Source organism: Mixophyes fleayi, chromosome 4 (assembly GCF_038048845.1).
Source record: "Mixophyes fleayi isolate aMixFle1 chromosome 4, aMixFle1.hap1, whole genome shotgun sequence".
Lineage (NCBI taxonomy): Eukaryota > Metazoa > Chordata > Amphibia > Anura > Limnodynastidae > Mixophyes > Mixophyes fleayi.
Genome location: NC_134405.1, coordinates 79,259,659 through 79,285,876, shown reverse-complemented (window position 1 = coordinate 79,285,876; position 26,218 = coordinate 79,259,659). Strand labels below are relative to the sequence as shown.

At 41.0% G+C, this 26,218-nt stretch overlaps 1 protein-coding gene across 9 annotated transcripts; it reads left to right on the top strand.

Moving 5' to 3' along the window:
- Window positions 1-1,925: 1,925 nt before the first annotated feature.
- Window positions 1,926-25,843, top strand: KIF23 (kinesin family member 23). Of its 9 annotated transcripts, none has more exons than XM_075207535.1 (24): window positions 1,926-2,030; window positions 5,962-6,025; window positions 6,540-6,668; window positions 7,636-7,741; window positions 7,824-7,960; window positions 8,274-8,389; window positions 8,468-8,638; window positions 8,929-8,961; window positions 9,174-9,286; window positions 10,032-10,153; window positions 13,148-13,250; window positions 13,872-13,951; window positions 14,400-14,519; window positions 14,614-14,773; window positions 14,858-15,025; window positions 18,130-18,287; window positions 18,376-18,549; window positions 18,903-19,091; window positions 19,554-19,808; window positions 21,718-21,951; window positions 22,267-22,355; window positions 22,545-22,626; window positions 22,876-22,946; window positions 24,343-25,843. In XM_075207535.1, the coding sequence occupies exons 1-24, from the start codon at window positions 2,017-2,019 to the stop codon at window positions 24,356-24,358; spliced, it is 2,904 nt and encodes a 967-aa protein (XP_075063636.1). In that variant the 5' UTR covers window positions 1,926-2,016; the 3' UTR covers window positions 24,359-25,843. The 9 variants fall into 9 exon arrangements, with proteins under 9 accessions (XP_075063636.1, XP_075063638.1, XP_075063635.1 ...); XM_075207537.1 differs by having other exon boundaries at window positions 5,959-6,025; window positions 18,903-19,055; XM_075207534.1 differs by having other exon boundaries at window positions 5,959-6,025.
- Window positions 25,844-26,218: the final 375 nt, after the last annotated feature.

Here is a 26,218-nt window from a genome sequence, read left to right as displayed (position 1 = left end):
GACGCTAGGGGGAGGGATATGTAACAAAAGGAGGCATTTAGCTGACAATATGCAGAGAAAGCAGGGAAGTAGAGTAAAACATTGGCACAGTTATGTACCTAGGTGGAGATTAAACCAGGTAAAAACATATGTGTAGTTTAAAATTGGTTTACTTACATGATTTAAAAGCTGCTTCCTCTCAGCAAACAGACAGGGTGGGTCTGATAGTCTAAACAGAGCCAGGGATGGGCGTTTCCTTTTAAAGAGAAGGTGGGTGTGTCACCTGTCCATCAAGCTAGGCCTGTGGGAGGAGTGTCAGGTATAAAACTCTGCTTGTTTCATTGTTCAGGGAGATCAACGCTGGGCTAGCTGGCTGATCTGGACAGAGAGCCGGACTCTGTATAGTAAGTGTTGAGGGTCTCCATAATTGCTGTGCAAGTATACGGTGTCAAAACATTATTACCATCCTGACAATAAAGAACCATAAAAAGGAAGAAGTTGTACGCGTGTGCTTCTGCAGTAGCGGGCTCTTGCCACAAAAAACTTTTATTTCTTTTGAATGTTCTTGGTTCTGTTGGTATAAACATTCATTCATTGCTTTAATACTGAGGATGATCATCAGCACGAATCTTGCTTCGTCTGTAAGATAAATGTACGAAAGAAAAAATCAGTGGGAACCTCTCAAATATGTGACGAGCTCTAGTGCCGCCAGCCTAGGCTGGTATAGACAAAAATGCCAATACCAGCACTAGGTTATGCTGGCCCAAGCTGGTACCTCTATAGCAGGGAAGCCCACAGTGTGGCATCACCCTGCAATTGTGCTAACTAACCCTAGGCCTGTCACCACAGGACTAAATTCCCTAGAGGAATTTACAAGGTGCATAAGGTGTATAAGCGAGGTTTTTAAAGTTTAAATAATACCTCATAACAATTATATTCACAACTAATAAAATAAAAGCTACATGTTTGCAAGTTGGACATGAGTGTTTTAGTGGTGTGCCTCTTGTCAAGCAGATCAATCTGCTACTCATTCAGACCTGGATTCATCTGTTTTTGACTCTGAATACAGCAGACATACACTTGTGTGCAACTTTTTCAATCGAAAGTAACGCTTACACCTGTGTTTAAATGTCCCCTGTTAAACCACCTATTCTTTGAATCTTATTCACCAATCACCTGATTCATCCTCTCCTCTCATCCCTTACACCCAATGGGCACAAATACCCTGCTGTCCCAAAATCCAAATAGAAACATGATCGCATGCAATGTCAAATTATTTATATAATATCATCAAATTATTTATTAAAGGGCTGTTGAGTCTATATTATACGGAGTAGTTGCTTAGATATACATTTATACTACTTGTTCATGCATAATTTCAAGCTCTCCTTGCTATTGGTGTGTTTTGTCCCAAAATTCAATCACTGGGGCATATTCAATTACGCGCAAAGTGCCTCCTGAACGGATCTGAAGGCACTCCGCGTTACCGCAGGAAAATCCACGATGTTGCAGTACAGTATTAAGCATAAAAATGTGTAGCCGCAAAGTTTGGGTTTAATTGAATATGCCCATAAGTGACACTGGTTCCTCAGTTGTACCCCTGTCCCCACTAGGTTGTAAGCTTTCAGGAGCAGGGTCCTCTGCATCCTTATTTCAAATTCACACTCATCTTGCTGCTGCCATGCATGTCAGTTTTTTATGTATGCTGTTTTCCCACTGTCAAACGCTGCACATCACTTTGGCAGTAAATTTTGATGATGAATATTTTATTGTTACTATTAGCATTATTTTATTAACAAATAATGCCCCGCTTTGGCCGAAGGTGGCGCTGTTAACCGACCGATACTCGGGCTTGTCTATACTTCACGGCCGCGCTCTGTCGTAGTACCTTGGATGACGTCACTTCGCCCTGTGATTGGCTAAATTTTAAAAAATACAATGCGCGCCAAGCGGAAGTTTAACAGCTGAGATTGTGTAACCGAAACCGGTGAGCAGTGCGACGCGGGCCCAGGGAGAGGCCCAGTTACCGGAGCAGTCATGATGAAGCCGGCGTAAGTGCAAGGGAGAGGGCAACTCGGAGCCTTGTAATCTCAGCTGGGTCAGGGAGCAGTGGGCGCTAGTGTATGGGGCGCTAGTGTATGGGGCGCTAGTGTATGGGGCGCTAGTGTATGGGGCGCTATGTGAGATGAAGGAGGTGGGGGGCTGCAGAGACTGATTATAGGGGGCTGAATGTGACAGGCTTATAAGGTGGAGAGTCAGTACTAATGGAGCTGCAGGTCTCTAGAAGTGGGAGGGAGGAAGTCTGTTGTTCCTATTCTCCTAGGTCCCATTTTAATAAAGTGATTTGAGTTATAGTTATCAAGTGGCTAAAACTAAACTATGTTTATTTAAAAACTGGCTTGTGGGTCATGAAGATACTTCCTAGACCTAATCTGTGCTGCTGGCTGGAACAGGTTAATGCCACCTAAAGTGTAAGGATCCCCACACCTTATCCCTGCTTTGTATAATGAATGTGTGGTGTCTGCTGCTTTGTGCACAGGTTCCACCTCTGTTTTTGCTATAGCCCAGACTTAGTTTCCCAGCTGTCATGCTCTTAAATTATTGTGGACATCTACTACTGCAATGACATAAGTCCAAAACATAAGAGCTGTTGTGCTCATTAAATGTGATTGTCTTAACTAGTTGCTTGTGCTTGTTTTCTATGAACCTTCTGCTGAGGCACTAGTTGTTTAAATTAATCTGTTTTGTCTAACTACAATATTGCTGCTACTGTTGTATTTCATATGGCAATTTAGTCACTAACATTATTCCGTTGGATGCTTTGAGACAGGGATGGATGTGCAAGTAATTGACAGCTATTCTAGAAAGTAGGTGATGTGAAGGTGGGCTATTTAGGTACTCATTGCGAAAGTGAATCATTAGGATTGTTAATAACGCAATTGGATTTGAAATGTTTGAATGTAACGTGTTTACATCAGTGGTTGAGGGTGTAATGGAGAACATTAACTCCTTTACCTTCATTTGTAGTGAATGTGAGTAAATAGAGCAGGAAGTGTCCAAAAGACTGTGGTGGTGCTCTTGACTGCATGTCAAGTAGAAGTGGGTATGGGGTAACTGGAACCAATAGGAGTTAAAAACTGTTTGTAAAGATGTGTTTTGTTTTGTGTGTTTAATTGCATTGGGTATCTGGCTTATATATGCACCTGTTGCTTCCACATAATCCTAATATGGCTGTCTGCAGCATAACTGTTTTAAATGGAATTGTTAGTTTGCTTTTGTACGTTGGTTACTCTGCTCCTGTTTTCCGTCTGAATGTGCCGTTACACTCAGTGGCTGCAAAACACTTGATGGGTCATTGGCCAGCCACATTACTTGGGTCCCTGATCTGTATCTGTCCAGTTTTACTGAATGTGTGTCTTGCCCAACTGCACACACAATGCTCAGCAACTGGCACTGTCTGAGAATGGGCAGCTCTAGGCTTGTGGGGTATAGTTTTTGTTTAAATTTTGTGGATTAGAGCTACACCTCAGTCAGTGGGATAACTAAGTAGTGTCATAAGTGGTGACGTTTTTCTTGCTGTGCCTTTTTCTTAATTAAGGCTTTCGTTGCACTCTTTTTGTGTGAAGCTGGTCTGAATAGGCAGAAGTGATATTGCTTTAAACTTTATAAGTTATGGGAAAGCAAATGTAACCTAAATGACTGATCTGCATGTTGAATTCTGTCATTTAGCAGCTGCTAATGGGGTTTTCTAATCAAGAGTTCCTGCTATCTAAACAGTGTACTTAATAGGCTCCTAATGTAAAGGAACTTTAATTCGTAAAGAATACTTGTTTAGTCTAGTTTTCAAAATAAAATACCTTAATATGTCTAGATCAAAGTCCCTTGTGTATAAAAGCCAAAGGTTAGATATGTGGCGAAGAAAATGCATTTGTCAAACTCTGTGCATTTTTTCTGGAGAAGAATTTGAGTATAAAAGCCAGCATCCCATTCTCTGATATATATGAAGAATTTGTCTGTCCAGTGTAAAGTAAATAGCTCTTGTGTGCAATATATGGTTTATGAAGTGGTGTACTGTTCAGAGCAGCCTGCTATTTTTCTGCAGTTAGAGTCAACTTAGGCATTTGTTTTGATAACCAGTTGAGACTCATAGGACAGGAATGTGCTGGTTATAGGTGTACAGAGGGGGAAAAAAAATCCCGCTTTTATCACTACTCTCTTGGTTTAAAATCTGTTCCAAACTGGTCATTACTATAGAAAAATGAATGTCCTGGATATTCAAGAGGATGTGTTGCTGATTCTGGCAGCAATAACTACATTATTTACTTTTGCAACAAAGTATAATCTGTGTATTCTTGGCTGGCTGTGCTTGACACTTTTGATTCCATAAGTGTCCTTTGTTGAACTACATTAAACTAAGGTGAAAGATCATGGACTGTTGTTTTTCCATGGCCTGATTTGCAGTGACTGCCCGTTCTTGGTGTGTGTTTTTAGCTAATTTTAGTGACTCTTTGCTCTGTGATTGTCTAGTAGGATTTTAATGTAATCTTTGTTATCAGAAAACTTTCCATAATTACAGATTTTTAAAAAAAATGAATATCTCCATATATAATTTCTCCTTCAGCAGTAGGATGACACTGTCATTTAATTTCAAATCTTTGTAACATGGTACTGGAAAAATACCTTGCTTCTCTATAACCCACCTGTGTGCCAGAACAGTTATTTTCCTGTGCCCTGTTTAGGAGTTGGGGCACAAAAATTTTCGCTCCTTATTACAGGCGTCCACTGGAGCATAGCAGGGAGGTATTTTTATTCCACCATTCTGCTTTCATTGTATGAGGCCCACATTCTCAGTGAACTTGGCTGACGTGAAGTGGGAAAGTGATTTTGAAAAGATGGTTTGAGCACATCATACAGTGCTAATCGTGATAAGCTCTGCTAAAGTATTCACATGTGGCAAGGGAACAGTTTCATTGCGTTTCCTCACTAGGGGATTGTTTTGTTCCTTCAGAACGCTGTGGTTTTTCTGGTTGGGGGAAAAAAGCTCAAAGGGTTAGCGGCTCCAGTGTTGAACCTGTGGATAAACAAAGCAAATAAAAACAAACAGAAGGTGTTTGTTTTGTTTTTTTATACTGCTGATATGCTTTCCATTTTTGTATCTGGAGGCTATTCTGAGTGGATCAGTTGTCCTTTTCTGTGGCCAGTGTCATGTATTGCACGGATAGCTGCACACACACCCTCGGTCTTGAGTGTCTGTCCATACTATAGCCGTTTATTATCCAAGACAAATGTAGATGTTTTTTCTTTTAAACAGTCTCTCACTCAAAAAAGGGGGAAAATATGTTTTACCTTTATTGCTAAGGTAATTTAGTAGCCCTCTTAGATTGATCTTCATTGCTATAGAAATTCTATAGCCCTCTTTGAGAGATCATTGCATCTCTTATAGATCTACACCTATAGTATAAACAGGCTCTATAGGAAATAGAGGAATATGTAGCTAACCTCTATCAATAATTTGAACATATGTTTGGTTATTGTTACTGCTATCAAAATTCTCAACTGGAGATTAGTATGACTATAACATTCAGAACATATCACCTCATTTGTGAATATTCTCTTCTAAATTGTTACTGTGTGTTCCTACTTTTTCTTTACATGCACATTTTCTTTACATTCTTTACATGCACGCTGAGGTTTCAGCTCGATGTGGGAGGTGTGCTGTACACAACCACTGCCATCACTCACTTCTGGGGTTGTGGTGTTGCGAAGGATGTCCTGTTAACCAAGGCATCAAATCTGTCCAGCTAGTTTCAGACTATAGAGCGTATCTCGTGGGAAATTATAGAAATGTATATTTAGATGGGGTTTGTTTATGAATCTTACAATAGCCTCATTTTGTTGTTGGATATTTTCTATTGCATTTGTTCCACTTTATACTAAAAAATACCTATTGTAGATAACATTATGGATTTGTGTCTCTAGCAGAAGCAGAGCTCCTTGGAGACCACCTCCCAAGAAACCAAACACCGGTCAGAAAGAGCCAGTTGGAGTAAGATTTCCTGATTTTGTGTTTATATATATATATATATATATATATATATATTTTTAAAACTTATGTTTTGCACTATTACCTATGAAGATATCTTCCTAAAGTGGCTCCCACTCCTAGCTGGAGGACCTGGGTCTGCTACACACAGCCATTTTTCCAGAGGCTTTGCCAACAAATGAATCATTAAATGGGAGAAGGGAAAATGTAGCAGTCCCAATGGTTCTGGCTGAGGGGACAATTTCTTCCTAGCTGGTGTAGCTTAAAATGAACTATCTCAATTGATATGAAATCTTTATATTTACCTTTTAACCAACAGATTTGGCTTCTTCTTGGATTTAGGAGCTGATCGTTTCTTGCATTGGTCAGCTCTATAGTTTTATGACCTTGCATCTACTGTATATTACTACATTTAGCTGTTCTTCTAATTAAAGTATCTCATTTCTAAAATAAATTTTGCGATGATGGACTCTGGTTCCTACAGTGTTGATATGTTCTGACGTGACTATTTCCCCAGGTTTACTGTAGGGTGCGACCTCTCAGCCCCTCAGACCAGGAATGCTGCATTGAAGTGATCAATGAGACCACTGTACAACTGCACCCTCCAGATGGCGGTAAAGTCACCAGAAATGGAGAATATAAAGAGGTGAGAACGTAATTCATGCTGGATATATAACCTTATTGTAGATGGCTTTGCAAGACCCTTATGTAACTGAGGTATATTCAAACATTGTATAAATGTAGTAGATTGCAGGGACTCAAAATATTCATTCATCAGTCGAACATTTTTATTTAAGTTTTCAAACAATGCAATTAAAACATAACAAGAGTGACCAGGTTTTATTCCTTACTGTACTTTTTAATGTGTGATGTTCTCGTCTGACATCACCAGTTCATTATTAGTTACATAATTTGCAGTAGATGGTCAGAAATTGTTCATTTTGGCTTATTATATGTTCATTTCTCTTGCTTTGTTACTTGTTATTAAGGTGTTTTGTTTTTTTCCTGTGCAGCCTTATTCACCTACATGATCTTAAATTCCATACTTACTGTTTTCATCCAGCAACCTGTTCTGCAAGGGATATATTGAATACTGATACTTAATTAAAAAAACTAAAGGGGGAATTAAATCCCCCCGAAGTACCGCTGCGTTATGCTTTCTGCTCGCAGTTCAGGGAGCTGCGAGCAAAAAGCCACCGTTCGAATTACCATAATAGTAATTACGCGCACTATTACCGTAATAACGATAATAGTTTAGTGCGGCGGGACTTTGGTGGGAATTGATTTCCCCTTTAAAAGTGGTTAGGGAGATTTTGTTAAAGCTACTAACTATTGATCATATGCAAATAATACATTGTAAGAGCAGTCACTTTTAAGCAGCTTATTTTAATGTTATTGGTGCGTCCAGAGGTGACTTTTTTTAAACTTATAAATTAGCAAATAATTGTAGAAGATAAGCCCTGTGATTACAAAATTGTCACAAGAATCTTTAACTAAAAATAACTTTAAATATTATATCCCAGAGTCATATAGAGACAGTTGCTGTAAAAATACTGTTTTTTATCTGTAAAGTAATACTATATACCTATTATTTTGCTTTCTCTCTACCATAGACCCAGTATTCCTTTAAACAAGTCTTTGGAATGCTGGTGACACAAAAAGACCTTTTTGATGATGTTGCTAAGCCCTTGGTGGAAGATCTCGTTCGTGGAAAAAATGGTACGTCTTGTTGGACGCCAAACTGTCTCAATGTCTGTTGTGATGTAGCCTTGTATTCCTGAGCTTTCTGTTTTGCTTTTAGGGTTACTCTTCACATATGGGGTGACGGGAAGTGGGAAAACTTTCACAATGACTGGATCACCTGGGCAAGGAGGACTGCTACCGCGATGTCTCAACATGATCTTCAATAGCATCAGCACTTTCCAGGCCAAGAGATATGTAAGTTTTCAGTATACCAGTAAGAAGCAATTACAGCATTGAGGTTTTTTTGAGGGGAGGGAGGGTTGCATTCTGTATTTTTGTCATATTCCTGTATGCATTTATAGGTTGAGGCTCTAACATCAGATATGTTTTCCAATGTGGAATGATAACTGGTTTTTAGTTGCAGGATCTGTGGATTTATTTTGTTTGTTTTTTAAACTTCTATTTTAATGTGTTTATGTAGCCTGCATAGACCATGTCAGGTGATTAACATCTCACCTGGCAGCCATATGAAGTGTAAGTACTTGTTTGATCTTGTGTTGTGTTTTAGGTTTTTAAGACTGATGATAAGAACGGTATAGAAGTGCAGAATGAGGTAGATGCCTTATTAGAGCGGCAGAAGAGAGAGGCTCAGCTGCAGGTGGTCTCCAGGACTCCTCTGAGCAGGTACATACATCTGCTGTGTGTGTGATTTGACCCTTTTCCTGTCCCTATTACTGTTACTCATATGTGTGTGTCTTGCAGGCAGAGGGTAGAACCGGAATTTGCAGATATGATTAATATTGAAGATAACTGCAAAGTGGAGGATGTGGATGAAGACAGTGTGTACAGCATTTTTGTGTCTTACATCGAAATCTACAATAATTACATCTATGATCTTCTGGAGGAGGTGCCTATAGATCCCATTAAACCAAAGTGAGTGAAAAGCTTCAATGCAGCGCCTTAAGTACTCTAGTGTCTAACTTTTATAATTTACCGATGTCAATTCTGAGGGTTTTGCTGTTGACAAAAATGCCTTCTGTTTTGCTATATCGCAAGCGATTGCATTAAACCACTCCCGTTTAGGACCGCTTGCTCAATTGTTTCTGTATGCTTTTATTGTGTGGTGAAAGTATCTTTGTTTCCTTAGTTTTTCTGATCTATAAACCTACAGTTATTGGAGGCGATGCAACATAGATTGTAACCTGTTGCTATTCCTTCATCAGGTGGAACACGCCGGGAAAGAATGCAGAGTTTATGTATGTTTACATTACATAGCTTGTGCCTTGTTGCCCCGATTTCTACCTGATTCTAGTTCTGTAGAGCATGCTCACCATTATCCTGCTCTTCATATGTCTAACTCATAGATCTGACATAATCCTGCATGTTTGCTTTGCTCAGCAATCCTTTATATCAAGTATTGTATTTATTCACGCTTCACGATCCCTCTAACCTCCATAACATATTTTAGACCACCACAGTCTAAGATCTTACGTGAAGACCAGACCCACAACATGTACATTGCGGGGTGCACAGAAGTTGAAGTTAAAACCACAGAAGAGGCCTTTGATGTGTTTTGGAGAGGTGAGACCATTGATTCAAAGAAATTTAATTGGAGACACTTAGGGGGGTATTCAATTGTTAACGGGGAAAAAGGATCGCTCTAAAAATATTAGCGTTAATACGGTAATATGCGCGTAAATACCGTTAATACGGTAGTTTACTCGCTGAATTTCATCTCGCAGCTCAGGGAGCTGCGAGATGAAATTTAGCGAGTAATTACCGTATTAACGCTAATATTTTTAGAGCGCTCGTTTTTTCTTGTTTTAGCGCGTTAACGGCAACAATTGAATACCCCCCTAACAATTGAATACCCCCCCTTAGAGTGAGACTCATCAGTTTTAAAAAGTCCACATACATGTGAATGACAAATGTAGAAAACTAGTGTTGCTCTTTCCATGATTTTCTATTTAGTCCTAAAGGACACACTGGTTATGTGGTATTTGTTTAAGGATTAGAGTCTGATTGGGGAGGGGTGCAGGGCAGTTATGTCGCAATGAATTGCAGAAACTATGACCTGTGGAAAGCATTTGTTCTCTCTAGTCTGTACAATATTTAATGCTTCATTAGAAAGGTCCTAAAGTAGACCTTTATAAGGTCTAGGGATAGTGGTGTTTGGTGAAAACCAACTCCTGCAATAATCACTGCTGTCTTGCTTGTAGTCTATTTGGTACATTTGTTTGCAAGTAGCTTTTAAAGTACAGATGTTCTATTTTTACACGATAAGTGGAAAGAAGGTGGTGAGATGTCTCTGCAAATCTTATTCCAGGTCAGAAGAGGAGAAGAATTGCCAACACACAGCTGAACCGCGAGTCTAGTCGCTCCCACAGCGTTTTTATGATCAAATTGGCCCAGGCCCCCCTTGACGCAGATGGTGATAATGTTCTGCAGGTAGCTTCTTTTTTGTGTTTACTGAAATATAACATGAACATCATGAACTCTCCTTTCTACTGAACATGGCACAAAATGCTGCAGGAAGTGGGACCATAAGCGGACAAGACTTGTCATTCCTACAGCTCTGTAGTGATTGTCAGAAGTATGAGGCTATTAATGAGTCCAGCACTATCTGATCTTTCCTTTAGAAAACAGAACTGGGGCAGATGTTATTTACAGCCATGTGAGCTGTGTCTAGTATGATTTCGTTTTTAGTTAATAGGGAACTTCACCTTTTTTGTAGCTAATTAACATTTGTCAGCAGTTTTCTCCCCTAACAGACAGGATATTGCCCCTTCCTCTTCATCATTTATATAGCGCTACTAATTTCGCAGCGTTGTACAGAGAACTCATTCACATCAGTCGGCGCTACGGATACCTAGTGGCGCCCTATAAATAAAAATTAATAATAATAATAATCAGTCCCTGCCCCATTGGAGCTAACAATCCCCTAACATAAACAGACCAAGAGATACTAAGGGCAATTTAATAGCAATCAATAAACCTACCAGTATGTGTTTGGAGTGTGGGAGGAAACCGGAGCACCCGGAGGAAACACGCAAACATGCGGAGAACATACAAACTCCACACAGATAAGGCCATAGTTGGGAATTGAACTCATGATTCCAGTGCTGTGAGGCAGAAGTGCTAACCACTTATCCAGCATGCTCTATTATTAATAGCAGGTGGAGATGGTGCTTTTCCTCTTATTTATAAATGTTTAATTTTTACACTTTTGTCATCCTCTGCTGCTTCCTAGGGTGTAGTAGAGGGAAGTTCACCTCTCAATCCAATTGCTTCAAGTGCTTGCGTTGCTCTGTTCTCTGGCCTCAGTGGTGGTCAAGTGGACCCTTGGTTGACTAGGATAAGGAGGGATTTGAATGCTGTGCATTCCTGCAGTGTCAAGTCGGAGTTCAGGGCAGGTCTTAACTGGCTATCTCCACCGGTTGGTTTCCTCCCTATGATTGTGACGAGATATCTGTCGCCTCTTTCAAAGGTGTGGCAGGTCATTGCTGTAGATGCCATTTTTCTGGGATGGAGAATGGTGTTCCCTGTACTGGGAGGGAGCCTATCATTTAGACCAGGCCTGTCCAACCTGCGGCCCTCCAGGTGTTGTGAAACTACAAGTCCCAGCATGCCCTTCCAGCTATCAACTGGTTGTCTACTGGCAAAACATGCTGGGGCTTGTAGTTTCACAACACCTGGAGGGCTGCAGGTTGTACAGGCCTGATTTAGACCATGCTACATGCATAGAACCTTTCTTCGTCCCATTGCTAGAATAGGATTCGGAATAGTGTCTTCTGCCACACAACTTTTAATATTTGTCATTTACTACTTTTCCTCTTGAGGAGCCAGGACAAGTTTGCTTAAGTTGGTGGGTCGTGTATGTATGTCATTGTAAGCTGGCACTGCTTCCAGATGTTGGATTTATTAGGGGGTGGCCGTACTTGACAGCCTTCAGTTCTTCATCTCAATGACGCCAGACACCTGATTTTTGTGTGATGCTCATTCTCTTCATTTTGTCTTCTCAATTGAAGGTCATCTTTTTCATAAATCTTAACTGGTTTACCATTGAAGGCAGTCCCGTACATGGTTCCCTTGTTATAACCTAAAGTATTGCTTGTGTTTGGAGCACCCAGTAATTGGTACCATCCCTGTAACCTCACCCTAGCAGTTCCAAGGAAGCAGGGGTTCACTCTTTTGTCATGGTGATGGACTTCTGGATCTGTACATCCTGGGTTCGGGAGTTCAATTTCTTCTTTTTGCCCTTAATATTAGACCATCGAAGCGGCACTCTTCGTGTTCCACTATCTCCTCTCCTGCTGGATCATGATCGCACATAGTTCTATTCTGTGGGTGGGAGTACCGGTGCCATGTGTTCTTTTCGGTAGTTTTATGCCTTCTTTCAGTGTGTTGTGAACCTGGGCTTGGTGGTGAAGCAGCAGCAGAGAGAGATGCTCATATACCACTATAGCATGCAAGCATAACCGGTGCTCTGAGATATCCAGGTGGAGTTAAACACTTGCAATGTTTAACAGTTATGTGGAAAGTTTCTATTAGGAGACTTGCATGTAAGATATATGGTATGACAGACCTAGATATCACTCCTAACACTGCTAAACCTGCTACAAGGGATATTCCAAGGCTAGCATTTAAAGGACAATGCTGAGTGATGATGGAAAATCATTGCACTTGGTGTGACTGCTTTGTGTTGGGCGCTATAACTGTTCATAGCAGCAGCTGTTTATATAGCGCCATTAATTCCACATCGCTGTACAGAGAACTCACTCGCATCAGTCCCTGCCCCATTGGAGCTTACTATCTCAATTCTGTAACACACACACACACACACTCTCTCACTATGTTTTGGAGTGTGGGAGGAAACCCACATAAACACTAGGAGAACATAACAAACTCCACACAGATAAGGCCATGGTAGCTGCCTCTTGCCTCATAACCAGACCTTACATTGGGGAGGTTTTCATGTGATTTAGTACAGTCATTGGTAAAATTGCAGTAATTTTCAGGTATTTTGTAGATGAAGAGCGGGACAGGTTCTGGGCAAGACAAGGCTGCTACCTTATGTATTTTATCTGATCTCTTGCACCACGCTGCCTATTTTAGATAGATAGGCGCGATCCTCTGCAATGTGCCCTAGTTGTGATTACCTTGTTGGTTTCTTTCTGCATATGGTATGAAATTGCCCCTCAATATTTAGTTTCTGGTTGTTTAATTGTGAACCTGAACTCTTTTGTTTAAGGTGATGGCTAGATCTTGGATGGTAAATACACATTGTATAGCCCTTTTTTCTTTTCCATTGCATTTTAGTAAAGGCATTGCTGGCTGTGTTCCTTTATGTATGGTTTTTGAAAAATTTTCTGATTAACAATTAAAAGTAAAAAAAAACTCAGTAATTTCTTTTTTTAAAATGTATTTATGTGGCTTGTACAGGAAAAGGAGCAAGTCACAGTCAGTCAGCTCTCCCTTGTTGATTTGGCTGGAAGTGAAAGAACAAACCGCACAAAGGCTGAGGGCAACAGACTGCGTGAAGCAGGTAGAGTATGAAGAGTTGAAATAGTTGTTTTTTTTAGCACTCCAGAATCCAAGACTTTTCCCGTGCAGCCCCCCTTCTCTGGAACGACCTCCCTCGTTCCATCCGTCTCTCTCCTACTCTGTGCTCCTTCAAAAGTGCACTCAAAACTCACCTCTTCCTCAAAGCCTACCAACCATCTACTTAACCCCCATCTCCTCCCTTTAGCTCGTCCTCCCTTCTCTCCTCTTGCCTCAACTGGCTCCTCTTGTGCCTGGTCTGTTTACCCTCCCTTAGGATGTAAGCTCGTATGAGCAGGGCCCCCTCCCCTCCTGTCTCCATACCTGTTCTTCCGCTCTGTCTTTACTGCATATGACTAGCCGGAGTCTCTGATGTATTGGTACTTTTTGTTCATTGTTCTGTATGGTTTCACCCTGTATAGTCTACTGTTAGTACTGTGTGCAGCGCTGCGTATACCTTGTGGCGCCTAACAAATAAATAATAATAATAGCTTTGAGGGTTCATTATAGGACACATGAGAAAATTGTGCTTACCTGTAAATCTGGGTCAGTTACAATAAACTAAATGAGCAAAAGATAATTAACTTTCTGTTTTGTATTTAAACAATTTCGTCGCCCATTACAGGAAATATTAACCAGTCGCTGATGACCTTACGAACATGTATAGAAATTCTACGAGAGAACCAGATGTGTGGTACAAGTAAGGTAATATTCTCCTGCAAAGCAGAATTTCTAAATTGGAAGGTGTATTAGATTTTATATAGCTAGAGGCCTGCTTATGTCGCTGTGATTAAATGTTGTTGTCGGTGCTCCTTTATATAATTGCTTAATAGCTACTAATAGCTGCCAATTAGGTAGTGGTTAAAATGGCCATCCCAATCCCACCTACGGTTTGTGTTTTTGTTTTTTTTTTTCTTTTCTTAAATAATTTTATTGACCTGCAAACTGCTGTGCCATTTCGCTAGTTTTGTTTAGCCTGAAGGTTCATTGATGCTCAGAAATAATCTTATAGTCTGAGGGGAGATGTTAGGCAGGGAGAATTTTTATTATGGGGACATACCTTCATCTCTTCCAATCTATGCTGTTACGTTTTCTTTAATTAGTGGTTCTAATTTAATTTGTTGTTTTACGTTGTCTTTACTTGTATCCCCAGATGGTGCCTTACCGAGACTCCAAGTTAACTCACCTCTTCAAGAACTACTTTGATGGGGAAGGGAAGGTTAGAATGATCGTATGTGTTAACCCCAAGGCTGATGATCACGAGGAGAGTCTGGTGAGTTGTGAGGGGTAGTGCTATGGGGAGAAGTCGCATAGAATTGTCCCAAGGGCTTCCATTACTACTGTGTGACTTGTAATATCTGTTACAGCAAGTTATGCGGTTCGCAGAGATGACTCAGGAAGTTGAAGTTGCCCGACCTGTGGACAAACCAATTTGTGGCCTCACTCCTGGGCGCCGCTACAGGAACCAGGCATTTAAGGATGAACTTACTCGCAGACTGGAGGAACGTGGTGGTCCTGTAAATGTAGGCAAGTACATAGATAACTCTGCTACTGTTGTACATGTCAGTTTGTGCTCCCTCTGACTTTCTTACCTTCTCGCGCTTCTCATAGAGGCCGATGAGCAGGCAGTGATGGAAATGCTCATTCAAAGCTTCCCACCGATCCCATCCTGTGAGCTGCTGGACGCTAATGATGATCAGACTCTTCCACGGCTTATTGAGGCCCTGGAGAAACGACGCAGAATACGCCAGATGATGGCTGAGGAATTCAACAAGAGTGGTGAGTTGTAACTAAAGACTTCACGCTTTACACAACGAACCTTCTCCTGATTTTGTTTTTCCTCCACTAATGCTTCAATACAAACTAAAATATACACAGGATTTTGGTTTGGTGAAAATGTATTACATGGCTTAAAAAAACAAACAAAAAAAAACCAAAAACTACATACTAGGCAAGCCCTGACACAACCACTTCTAAACAAACTAATATCATCATCATCATTTATTTATATAGCGCCACTAATTCCGCAGTGCTGTACATAGACCTCATTCACATCAGTCCCTGTCCCACTGGAGCTTACAAATTCCCTAATACACACACACACACACACACACACACACACACACACACACACACACACACACACACACACACACCGAGACTAGGGTCAATTTTGATAGCAGCCAATTAACCTACCAGTATGTAATATCCTACAGCCCTGTGCCTATACTCTTACAGATGGGATAGGCTTGGGAGAGATTAGAAGTAGGAATTCAGGACAAACGTTCCTATGTCGGTTTCAGCAGCCCTGCTTTCCTCATGACCAAGATGGCACCGGTCTATACTCATACACCCAATTGTGCTTCTGCACTATTTTAAAGAGTTGAAATTGTTTTTGAAAAGTGCCACAGTGTTCAGCAGCACCAGGCAGTTGGGAAAACAGGACTTGCATAAAAAGAGGGACATAAAAAGTAGTCAAAATAAATTCAGACTTGAAAACAAAGGCTATGGAGGACCCTGCTCACGAGAGTTTACATTTTACTTGGAAGAGGGCAAAGCTGAAACAAGAGGAGGAAGTGTGGCTCTGTTTGAAGATTGGGACACTTGTGAGTGTGCTTTTAGTGCTGGTAGCATAAGTGGGAGTAGCGTAAGCTCTAAACAGATGTGTTTTCAGAGAGCGTTTAAAGATTTTGAAGGCTTTGTTTGAGGGAATTCCATAAGCGTATAGTGGTATGTGAAATGTCTTATAGGTGGGAGTGAGAGGTGGTTTCCAAAGGCAAGATTCGGGTCAGATATCGATCTGAGTGTGAGTTTGTTTTTAAATGTATGAAGGAGTGGTGGTTAAAATGGTGTAAATTGGTGTAATTGAATAATTTGAAATGGATTCTGCAGGACACGGAATCTGTGTAGGGATTTGCAATGTGGAGTGGCGAGAGACTATGATCTGTATTGCTGCGGCATTTAAGATTACATGTGGGGGGAGGGGAATGTCAGACTACTGCAAACTTCTCTCCTAACTGAGTGTGGATAAGTGTTTTGGTAGAGCAGACCTATAGAGACCTAAAATTAGACATCAAAGTTGGCCAGGTGGATGAGGTTCTCAGAGCTATTAAATTATAGACAGCTCCATGTCTAGATTTTTTTTTTAACTATTTATTTTGAAAAATAGCAATCATGTACAGATAAGAATCAACAATTAGTACATTTGCAGGACAAGAGACCAAAACAGAGAACAGTACATGTCATGGGCATAAGTCAAAGAAGCTGAAAATATTTCAGTAGCAAATATATAAAATAGCCAGAGGTTGTCAATAAACAAACGGGTAAGTATACAATTGTTATCCAGAATACTCAAGACAATATCACATTTTATAACAATATAGTGTGGGGGGAGGAGGGGGAGGGGAGCACTGGTCGCCACTGAGACTGAAAGAAAAAGAACATTCTTCCCAATTATCCACACAGTTCCCCAACCATATCCTTCCCTTTTAAGAGGAGGAACAAATAAATAGAAGAGGGGCAATGAGAGTTTCAGAGGAGATTACTGCTTAGATTCCCTGGAAAGGGAAACAACATCAAGAGTCAGGCCACCTATGCACCTGGGGAGTCTATTTAGGAGAAAGGAGATGGTACAGGAGGTAAGGGGTTATAAGTAAAGCCAAGGGGCCCAAACCTGGTGAAATTTATCATGCATGTGGTATGTAATCTGTTCCATCCGGGCAATAAGCCAGATATAGGATCGCAGGGCCGCCATAGTGGGGGGATCAACTTGTTTCCAAGACTTAGCTACTAGGCAACGCACAGCAGCCAGGACATGGGAGGCCAATTTTGCAGACTGTCTATCATCCTCAATCAAAGGGTAACAGAGAAGAAAAGACCATGGGTCTTTCCGGACAGGGCATGGAAGGAGGGAGGAGAAGAGGGTCCTAACTCGGTCCCAAAAGGAGGATATTTTAGGGCAGGACCACCAGATATGCAGAAAAGAGCCCATCTGGCCACAACCCCACTAACCATGTCTAGATTTTAATTTTCTGAAAATACCTAGCTTTTGTTTCTTTGTGGGGTTTTTTTGTGGTTTTTTTTTTTACTCAATGTTCAGGCTCTGAGGCCTTCTCTACTGGTATGCTACAATCCCAAATAGTTACAATCTAAACCAGCAAATTCTTAACTTGATTTCCTCTCCACTGACCTAAAACTTACCCATGTTGTTGTTACCTCCTCTGCCATTTATCCTATATGAAGCAAGGAATGACTAACCTTGACTTCCAGGTTTATCCCTCGGTCTCTACTATTTCTCTCTAACTTTTGCATTTATTACCTGTTTTATATTCATTCTCTTTCATGAACGTCGCCCTTTTAATTTCTGCTCTAATAAAGATACTCGAGAGTCTTGCCCAAAAACTGATCTTCCCCACTACATGTATTTTTGTTCCAGTTTGCCATTAGACTGTCCCATAGTAGATAAATTACAGGGGTGGCTATATAATAACACACAACTCCCTACAGTTCCCTTCACTGGTTAATTACATGATAACCACCGGTAATGGTAATCGCTGCTAACCGGGATCTATGCCCATCATGAAGTATTGGGATGCTGCCAATGGCTCCTGTCTAGTCTATACCTTTCCCCCATACTTTCCCATTGTTTCTCATGTAATTCCTGATCTTAATTTGTCAAACTGGAGATTAGCTAGTGTTCTGAAGTTAGATATTTCAGGACTTCACTGTTTTATTTTCTCAATTCGCTTCAGCCTTCCACAAAAATGACTTCGCTAATACCTCACTGGTTTCTTTTAACCCCAACTTTGTATTTCTTCAAACCTGCCATTTACATAGAAGTGGTTATATTCCTGTAAGACACTAACATGTCCCTGTATCTACAGCCACCTCATTCAGAGCCACGCTACAAGACCTCAATGGTGTAGTAAGCGCCAAAGAGACCATTGCCCAGGGGAGGATGTCTGAGAAGGAGAGGACAATAATGTCTCAGAAGTCTGAAATAGAGCGCATGGAGAAGAAAATAAAAACTCTTGAATACAAGGTGAATAATCCGTCTACTTCCCGTTTTGGCCTTCAGCAGTTACTTTGCAAAGGAATCCTGACAATCATTTTGTTTGCGCCTTTCATAGATTGATATTCTAGAGAAGACAACTACTATTTATGAGGAGGAAAAGCGCACTTTGCAAAATGACCTGGAGAACCAGTGCCAAAAACTACAGCGGCAGCTGTCAGACAAGAGACGGATAGAAGCGCGGTTACAGGGTGCGGTGAATGAGAACGCCATGAAATGGGAGAAAGAATGTGTAAGTGACTATATCTAAATATGACCCGTGTTCCGTTGACTTGTCTGCAGTCAACTGGTATAGAATAGGATACTTTCCTTCTTTAGCATTGGCCGATTATAGAGTTGAAGTGATTACCTTCACTGATTTTACTGTGTTCATCTGTATTTGACTAATGTCTAAAAAAAAAAATATATATATCTTGTCAAAATGTGTTCCAGGTGTCACTATCCTGGAAACACTGGGTGTTTATATCTTTCAATTTCAGATCCACTGCGATGTAGTTTAATAATTTCATTATATTATTGTATTGTTCCTAGTGATAATGTCCAGATTTCTCGTGTTCCAAGCTTCTGTATTCTGCTCCTTTATAGGAGAGGCGTGTGGCGGCCAAACAGCTGGAGATGCAAAACAAGCTGTGGGTGAAAGATGAAAAGCTAAAACAGCTGAAAGCAATTGTAACGGAGACCAAAGTCGATAAGCCACAAAGACCATCTAGAGAAAAGGACCGGGAACGTGAGCCGAAGGTTCACATCAGATCAGCCTCTCCATCACCTGTATCTGTATGTGTCACGTGGAGTTTCTAAGTTGTTGGGTGGTGGAGTTATGAGCATGCGTCTTACCTGGGAGTCTTCAGCATGTGGGCAGGTTGTCACATTGTGTCTGGGTGGTGGTGCAGGACACAGGGTCTCTACTGATCAACATTTGTACATACTGTTGTACTGCTTCCATATTCGTTTCTTCCTTTAATAGAAAACTAGGTGTTAGCAGATACTGCCAAATAAAGCAGTGAGCATTCAGTTATCTTACGCACGTAGTAGTTTTTTTAATTAGTGAGTCCTTTATATGTACAAGAACATTAGTCTTAAATGGTGCGTGCCTTATGTACTGCTGTCTTGATGTCTCTATCATTACATAGCACAATCTCTCAGCCGGTCAATACAGTTCAGTGCTGGATGCATTGTCATCAGCCTTTAAGTGGATTTTCCTTTCAGATGTTGATTTATTCTGTTTGATTTCTTTAGTTCCCTGTTTCCCAGCCACACCACAACATTCCCACCCCTGCTCCTCTTCAACTGCACAGGCGCTCAAACTCCTGCAGCAGCCTATCTGTGGCCTCCTGCGTTTCACAGTGGGAGCAGAAGACTCCACAGCGCAACCCAGACAGCAGGATGGGCCCTAACCGCAGGCGGTGGGAGCCAGAGGCAGCTAGAAAATATAATGCAGCAGAGAACAGGCCAGGTTATCATGCATCCAACGTACAGACAGAGCTAGAAGAGGTACAGCATCTCAGGTTTAGTGAGTCCAACGTTTTCTCTGGAAAAGTGGCAAAAGCTTGCAGATGAGGAACATTTGCTTTTTAAAACGGACCGCGCTGATGGCTGCAGCTCTGCTTTCATCATGCTCGTATAGTACACAGCAGTACTAAGCATGATGTAACTGGCCTTGTCCTGTGACTAAGTCACAGGAAGCAGCAGTCATCAAGGTCTGCCTTGCTGCTGAAATGGATTTTTGAAATTGCAGTCGGTATATGGAAAGCTCAATTCTTCGAAAGGCATGGTCCGAGCCCAGTGCATAAAATATCTACGACTTGCCAAAGTTGTTAATTATATCAGTGCAATCTGTAGAGTAAAACCACCAAACAATGTTTCTACCTATTGCTCGAAATCCCCGGATAGATTTACTTGCTGTTCATAAATCCATTTCAATCCTAATCTTTTAATATAGTAGTTTGTACTATATTACACTTCTACCAAACTTAACACATGGAGACTATTTAATAGCATGGTGTTATGTGCAGAGCTGTGTTGTAATGCGCCACAATCAAATGTTTACTTTCATTTTTGGAAGTCTAGAAAATTACAGACGAAACTTATTGGCACCTACAGGTTGTGACACTTCTGTGCATGTTACATCATGTTCTCTATTGAGCCTCCATATGCTGCTGCTTGGAGTGTTGTGGCTGGGCACACTGCCCTGCAGTATCCTAGTTCTGTTTGTCTTGTTTGCTATGTAAGTCTAGTGCGCTGTAGATGGTTGCAGGTCCTGCAGAGGGCTCTAGCACACTGCCCTGTAGTTGGAGTGGCCTTTAACACAGCACAGGGCTTTTTGGGGCATTCCATGGAAACTTTGCATCCAGCCGTGTGCCCTCCAGCAGTGAGGCAATTAAAGACCCTAAACTTGTAGTATGAAACCATCCTCTGCCGTGGTAGTTTTTCTTCCCATCTTGTGATGTAACGGGGGTTTACACACCTGCTGTCGGACTGCCATAACTGAATTAGAACATTTGCTGTGTAAGGAACCCTTTGTATATACCAAAGTGTGTTTTATCCTGGAAACTTGTAGTTGCCCATCCAGTTCCTGGTATAATTGCCCTAATTCCTCTCCACATTGGTGCACAGGGAGAATCATTTGGGAATGGTTCTGCTTTGTGCATGTTGCTTTGCATTGGGTTCTGACTTTGACCATCTTTCAATTATGGGAATTGGGCTGTGGTGGCTTTAAATGTAGAGCTACGCCATCTATTGCTTTGCTTCAATGAATGAAATGCTGCATGCCAATTCAGTTTTATTACAATAAATATGAATCCTAGTTGGACAGTGCTGCTCAATAGGCCTGGTAGCCATAGACTAAATTTAACAGATTACCTTTTTTTTTTTTTTTTTTAAAGAATGCTGGTGACCTACACATCATAGAGGCAGCCATTTTATGGGCTGAACCGATATTTCATGATATTGCTACCTGCTCACTAAGATGCGGTGAGGCACTTCATGGTCAGTATTTGTTAAGGAGCTGATTTCTAGTGAATTCGTGGGACTCGGCCTACCAAAAAATGTCTGCTTCCACCATGTGTAGATGACAGGCGCACTTTAAAAACAAAAAAAAAAACCCCCATAAACTAAGCGCCCCGACTGGTGTATGTTCTTACTACAGCAGTAAGGTTATATTAAAACTTGTTCCGTTTTTCCCTTAAGTATGAGGGCTGACCACTTCCAGTCTGTGTGATTCATGAACCTGCTAATATGTAGCGGTTTAGGGACTCCTTGTTTATTAGTTCAGCTCCTTTAGTGATTTGCTCTGTAACTTGTAGTGAACATACCAGGCCTGTTGACTGCTCCTGTCTGTCTTTGAGTAATTTGGTGACTGATTTTTCTTGTTTGTCTTGACTTGATTTCTGGTCCTGCTTAGAACGTTCCCCCGGTGCATGCCAAGCACCGTCGCTCTCGCTCGGCAGGGGCGGAGAGATGGGTAGACCATAAGCCGCCCGGTAATGTGGAGACGGACACTGTCATGCAGCCTCATGTCCCCAACGCCATCAAAGTAATGGTTGCCAGTGAAAAGGCGCTGGCAAAGTGTGACAAGTACATGCTGACACACCAGCAGCTGGCCTCGGATGGGGAGATTGAGACTAAACTTATTAAGGTAACAGAGTAAAGGTTGGGGGCGGGGCACTGTGGGCATTTATCCTTCATTGTCGGGGGGGAGATGAGGCAGAATTTATAATGGTTCCAAAAAGTGTCCCCTTTGTTCAGATGTACCATGCACAATTATGGTAGCCCTGCAGACAATTCTATAAATGACTCTGCTGCATCTGTCCAGATTACATTATACAAGATAAAGATGTAGGAGCTCCTTTGCTGCCCTCTTCTGTTTGTCACATTTTGGTGAGCACCGTGTGGTGTATGTGAATGACTCCTCTTCAACTTGTGGGTAAATACTTGTACATCCATTTTTCAGGGGGACGTGTTCCGGACTCGAGGAGGTGGACAGTCTGTACAGTTCACAGACATTGAAACACTCCGGCAAGAATCCCCTCCCGGTAGTGGGTAAGTTGCTGTCTCTCTTTAAAGGCTTTCATTTTGAAAATCTACACATGGAAAATCCCACTAGGAATTGATAAATGCCCCCTGCCATGGAGAGGAGGGCAGGGGGCATTCCTTTCTGTAGCTTCCATTACAATAAAGATCCCCTTCCTATGTTGGTGACACATAACGCGATCATTTCCTGTTCTATAGCCGCAAGCGCAGGTCCTCTGGATCTAATCAGCCTCCACAGCCCGACGCCACAGAATCTGAGTGGACAGATGTTGAAACCAGGGTGAGTATGATACAGGGTTGTTTGATTTTTGTTTTGTTCCCATCACCCTCAATTATACACTGATGCCATAACATATATTACACATTAAACATAAATTAAATTCTCATGCATTTCTTGTTTGCTTATTTGGAAATATCTAGTTGAGTTAAGGCAAAAGCAAAGACTTGTGTGAAACAATGGTGTCCAAATGAAGTGTGTGTTCTGTGACAATATAGGTTATTTGCTGGCATTTTTTCCTTTGTTTTACAGTGTTCTGTTGCTGTGGAAATGAGACCTGGATCTAACTTGGGACCCAGTTACCAACATCATGCTCTTCCAAAGTACGTCACCGCTCTTCATTTATTTTTATTGTATTTTACCCCGACGGATGTTATTCAAACAAATTTCATGGTAATCCAGATAAAGATCACCTGCATTAACTAACATTTGAAAATCTAGTGGAGTAAAAGATCTGACTCTTCTCTCCTGGCAGGGTCACCTTCATTTGGTATGTCTCATTGAAATATCCTGTCCTAAATATAATACATTACTGCACTTCAATGTTATAACTGATCACTTCAGGGTGTAATAAAAAAAAAAAAAAAAAAGCCCTTCAGAATTATTTTTTTTGTCTTTGATTATTGTGATTGAACTCCTGTTGTCTCCTTGTTGATGTTAAGCCGCGTTCCCTTGTGTATAGTAATCCCAGTCTGCACCTGATAGTGGCCAGGCTGTCATTGACTCTATATGGTTGGAGCATCTTACATTGCCCGTAGAGCTTATCTTGAAAATATAGGCATTACTTTTAATTGGTTGAGCGCTGTAATACTTCCCAAAGGCCGTTGGATCTACCATAGCTTATCTACCTATGTTGTCCTGGACTGCGTCTTCCTCTTGGCAGGTGATTTGACAAGGAGAGGTTCTGGGATGGCTATAGTCTGGCTTTACCTCATTTTGTTATAGAATCAGTAGTATTTTGTACACTGCCAACATTGTCACCTTTTGGTCTCTCTTGGGTTCCTTCTCTTAAGAATACACACACCTGTCCTACAGTACTTGCTTTACAGTATTGTTTTACACAAAGGTAACAAGTGGCCTGATCCTTAGGAAACCTGAGCAGTTAAAGCACAAAAGAAACAGATTTCTGTTTCTAAATGTGTCCCCCCTCTTCTATTTGCTATGTTATCTGGCCCTGCCTAGAAGTGGGGAGGTTAAGCTAGCATAGGAGGAGGAGTATTATTGTAATACCCCTTTTTTGGGTAACTCCGGCCTGCTATTTGGTAAAACCACAATTCGTCCCCACTGTAAGTGTCGTCTTTGCTCTTAACTTAAGGAGTTGGCTGATTTTGAAGAAGTTGTTGAGCCCAGAGTAGTGGTTTGAAAGGTGATGTGATCCTTTTACCCACCTTGTGCTCTTTGGCCATGTCCCTTCCTCCTTTTATGTCCACAACTTGCCCTCAAGATTACTGTTTGGGGCGAATTGTAAAAGTGTTTGTAATGCAACACTCCCACACAGTTATCTCACATTATGGCCATCACACAGATCTGTGCATCACTGGTATAACATGTACTTTTAGTTACTGAATTAGAATGACATTCTTGAAGACCTTTTAATAAATATGCAGTGACTGACATATTGTTATCCTTGAGGAAATAGCCGATGTATATCTTTTTGCCCGTGGAAGCTGCAAGTTGATGCTTATCATTTATTTTTTTTTATTTATTTTTTTCCCCCAGGCGCAGAAAACCTTGAAGATCTTTCACTGATCCTGGGCACTCTTCATCTCCAAGACTTCTGGGTAGACGGACTTGTGTGTATTATGTATATGAAGCAAGAAGAGCACCCTTTTAGATGTGATATCCGGTCTGAGTGAGACTTTAAGCTGTTACGCTGCCTGCCCACCCTTTGTATACTACCTGGCAGACTTTATCCTTTGTTTTACAGTTTCGCTGCGTGTATTTTATGCATCCTTTCATGAGGTCAATGGGTTTTGTTTTTTTTTATCCTAGCACCAGTGGCTCTGGGTATTGACCTAAACTGTATCATTTTTTCTAAACGAACATGAAAGGGTTTTTTATTATACATATTTTGTTTTTTGTTTTGGGAATTATTTTTTTTGTTTACTGTCTAGAAAAAAACAAAAACTGCTGCTATTCCTCAAGTAGCAAGAATGCACTTTACCAAAGTTTTCAACAAGAAACACTGTTTATTTAATGTGTCCCAGATATTGTACATGTGTCTATAGAGACATTGAGAGCTAGCAACCAGTTTGCACTGTACAGGCTGGTTTTAGGACTTTAATAAACTTACAAAAGCTTTCATGATCAATTATGGCCTTCATAGGTTTGCTTGTGAATTTTGTAGCTGAGGAAAAACCAGACCAAGACCTTGTGTGTTTCATTCATATTGATCTAAAACTCTGTTCGGCGTTTCATTTGAAAAATGGGACTTTTTGGCCACATGTAGGTGATGCAGGTAATGGTGTATGGAAGAGTTAAGTAACTGAACATTATGAAATACCCCATCACACCACATTTCATGGGGGTGAGAGGTTACACTACAGATGTGATGAGATTCCCTCCACAGGGATATGGGATTGTGGTCATCGCTGCAATTACTTGGGGTGTTTTAAACATACACTGTGTAAATGGATGATTCTGTGAAGCCTTGTAGACTGTGATATTCCTACATATGCTTTCCCATGTTGAGTCCTGCAGTCCTAGTGGTGTTGCCGTGTTTTTAAACAAACAAATTGTACAAACTTATATGGATTTGCACATTTTGGGGAACCTATCTTAGAAATGGAGAAGAGCGATGACTTAAGTGCCCGTAAAGACCTGTTGTAACACACCATATGCTGCACTCTGTCTTTTCTACCAGTCCGGAACTACTTACAAAGGCTCTACAGCAACAGACTGTCCACCAGATTTACTCACAAGGTGTGAAACGCTTCGGAAGATATTCGAAACACTCCAGTTGGTGGAGTTCAAGACTGAATTTTTTTTAGAATGGACACTTTGGGATGTCTACCCCGTAACATTAAGACATTGACAACGTTTTGTAAGATATTTGTATGACACATGCTATGCCGGACTTCCCATCATTATGAATTAATTTTTAGTTATTGCCTATGAGGCTGATCCACACTTTATAATGCAAAAAGCACAATCAAGGTCTGTAAATCATGCTAGCCTAGACTGCTATAATGGAGCAATAATAAATTGTCTTTGTAAGCCCTTTTATGTGTATTGGACTTTATTTTTTGTTCCCTTAGTTCTTTGCTCTATTGTGTGTGTTTAACACAATACATATGAATAAATATACTCTGAGCATCATAAACCATGTTTCTTCACTGTCACAAACACTGTCTGACAGAGCCGCTGACTGTGACCACCAGGCTATTCTGTGCTGATATTCTATCCTGGAATGTACTTCAGTGGCACCAGGCAGTAGCTGAAGTGACAAAGTTGTCACCAGTGACACAAATATTCCCAGCGGGGTTTAAACGGCAAATTGTTGCTACATGGGTGGTCGGATTACCAGAGGGTAGGAATAGGCTGAAGTTGTTAAATTGGTTTATGATCAAAGGAGAGTATTTTGAGCTGAACACAG

Bases quoted from the DNA above. Each gene is read 5' to 3' on its own strand.
- KIF23 (XM_075207534.1), top strand. The intron at 6,669-7,635 runs GTGAGAACGTAA...TCTCTACCATAG, and splicing joins GAAATGGAGAATATAAAGAG to ACCCAGTATTCCTTTAAACA. The intron at 15,026-18,129 runs GTGAGTTGTAAC...CTGTATCTACAG, and splicing joins TGAGGAATTCAACAAGAGTG to CCACCTCATTCAGAGCCACG.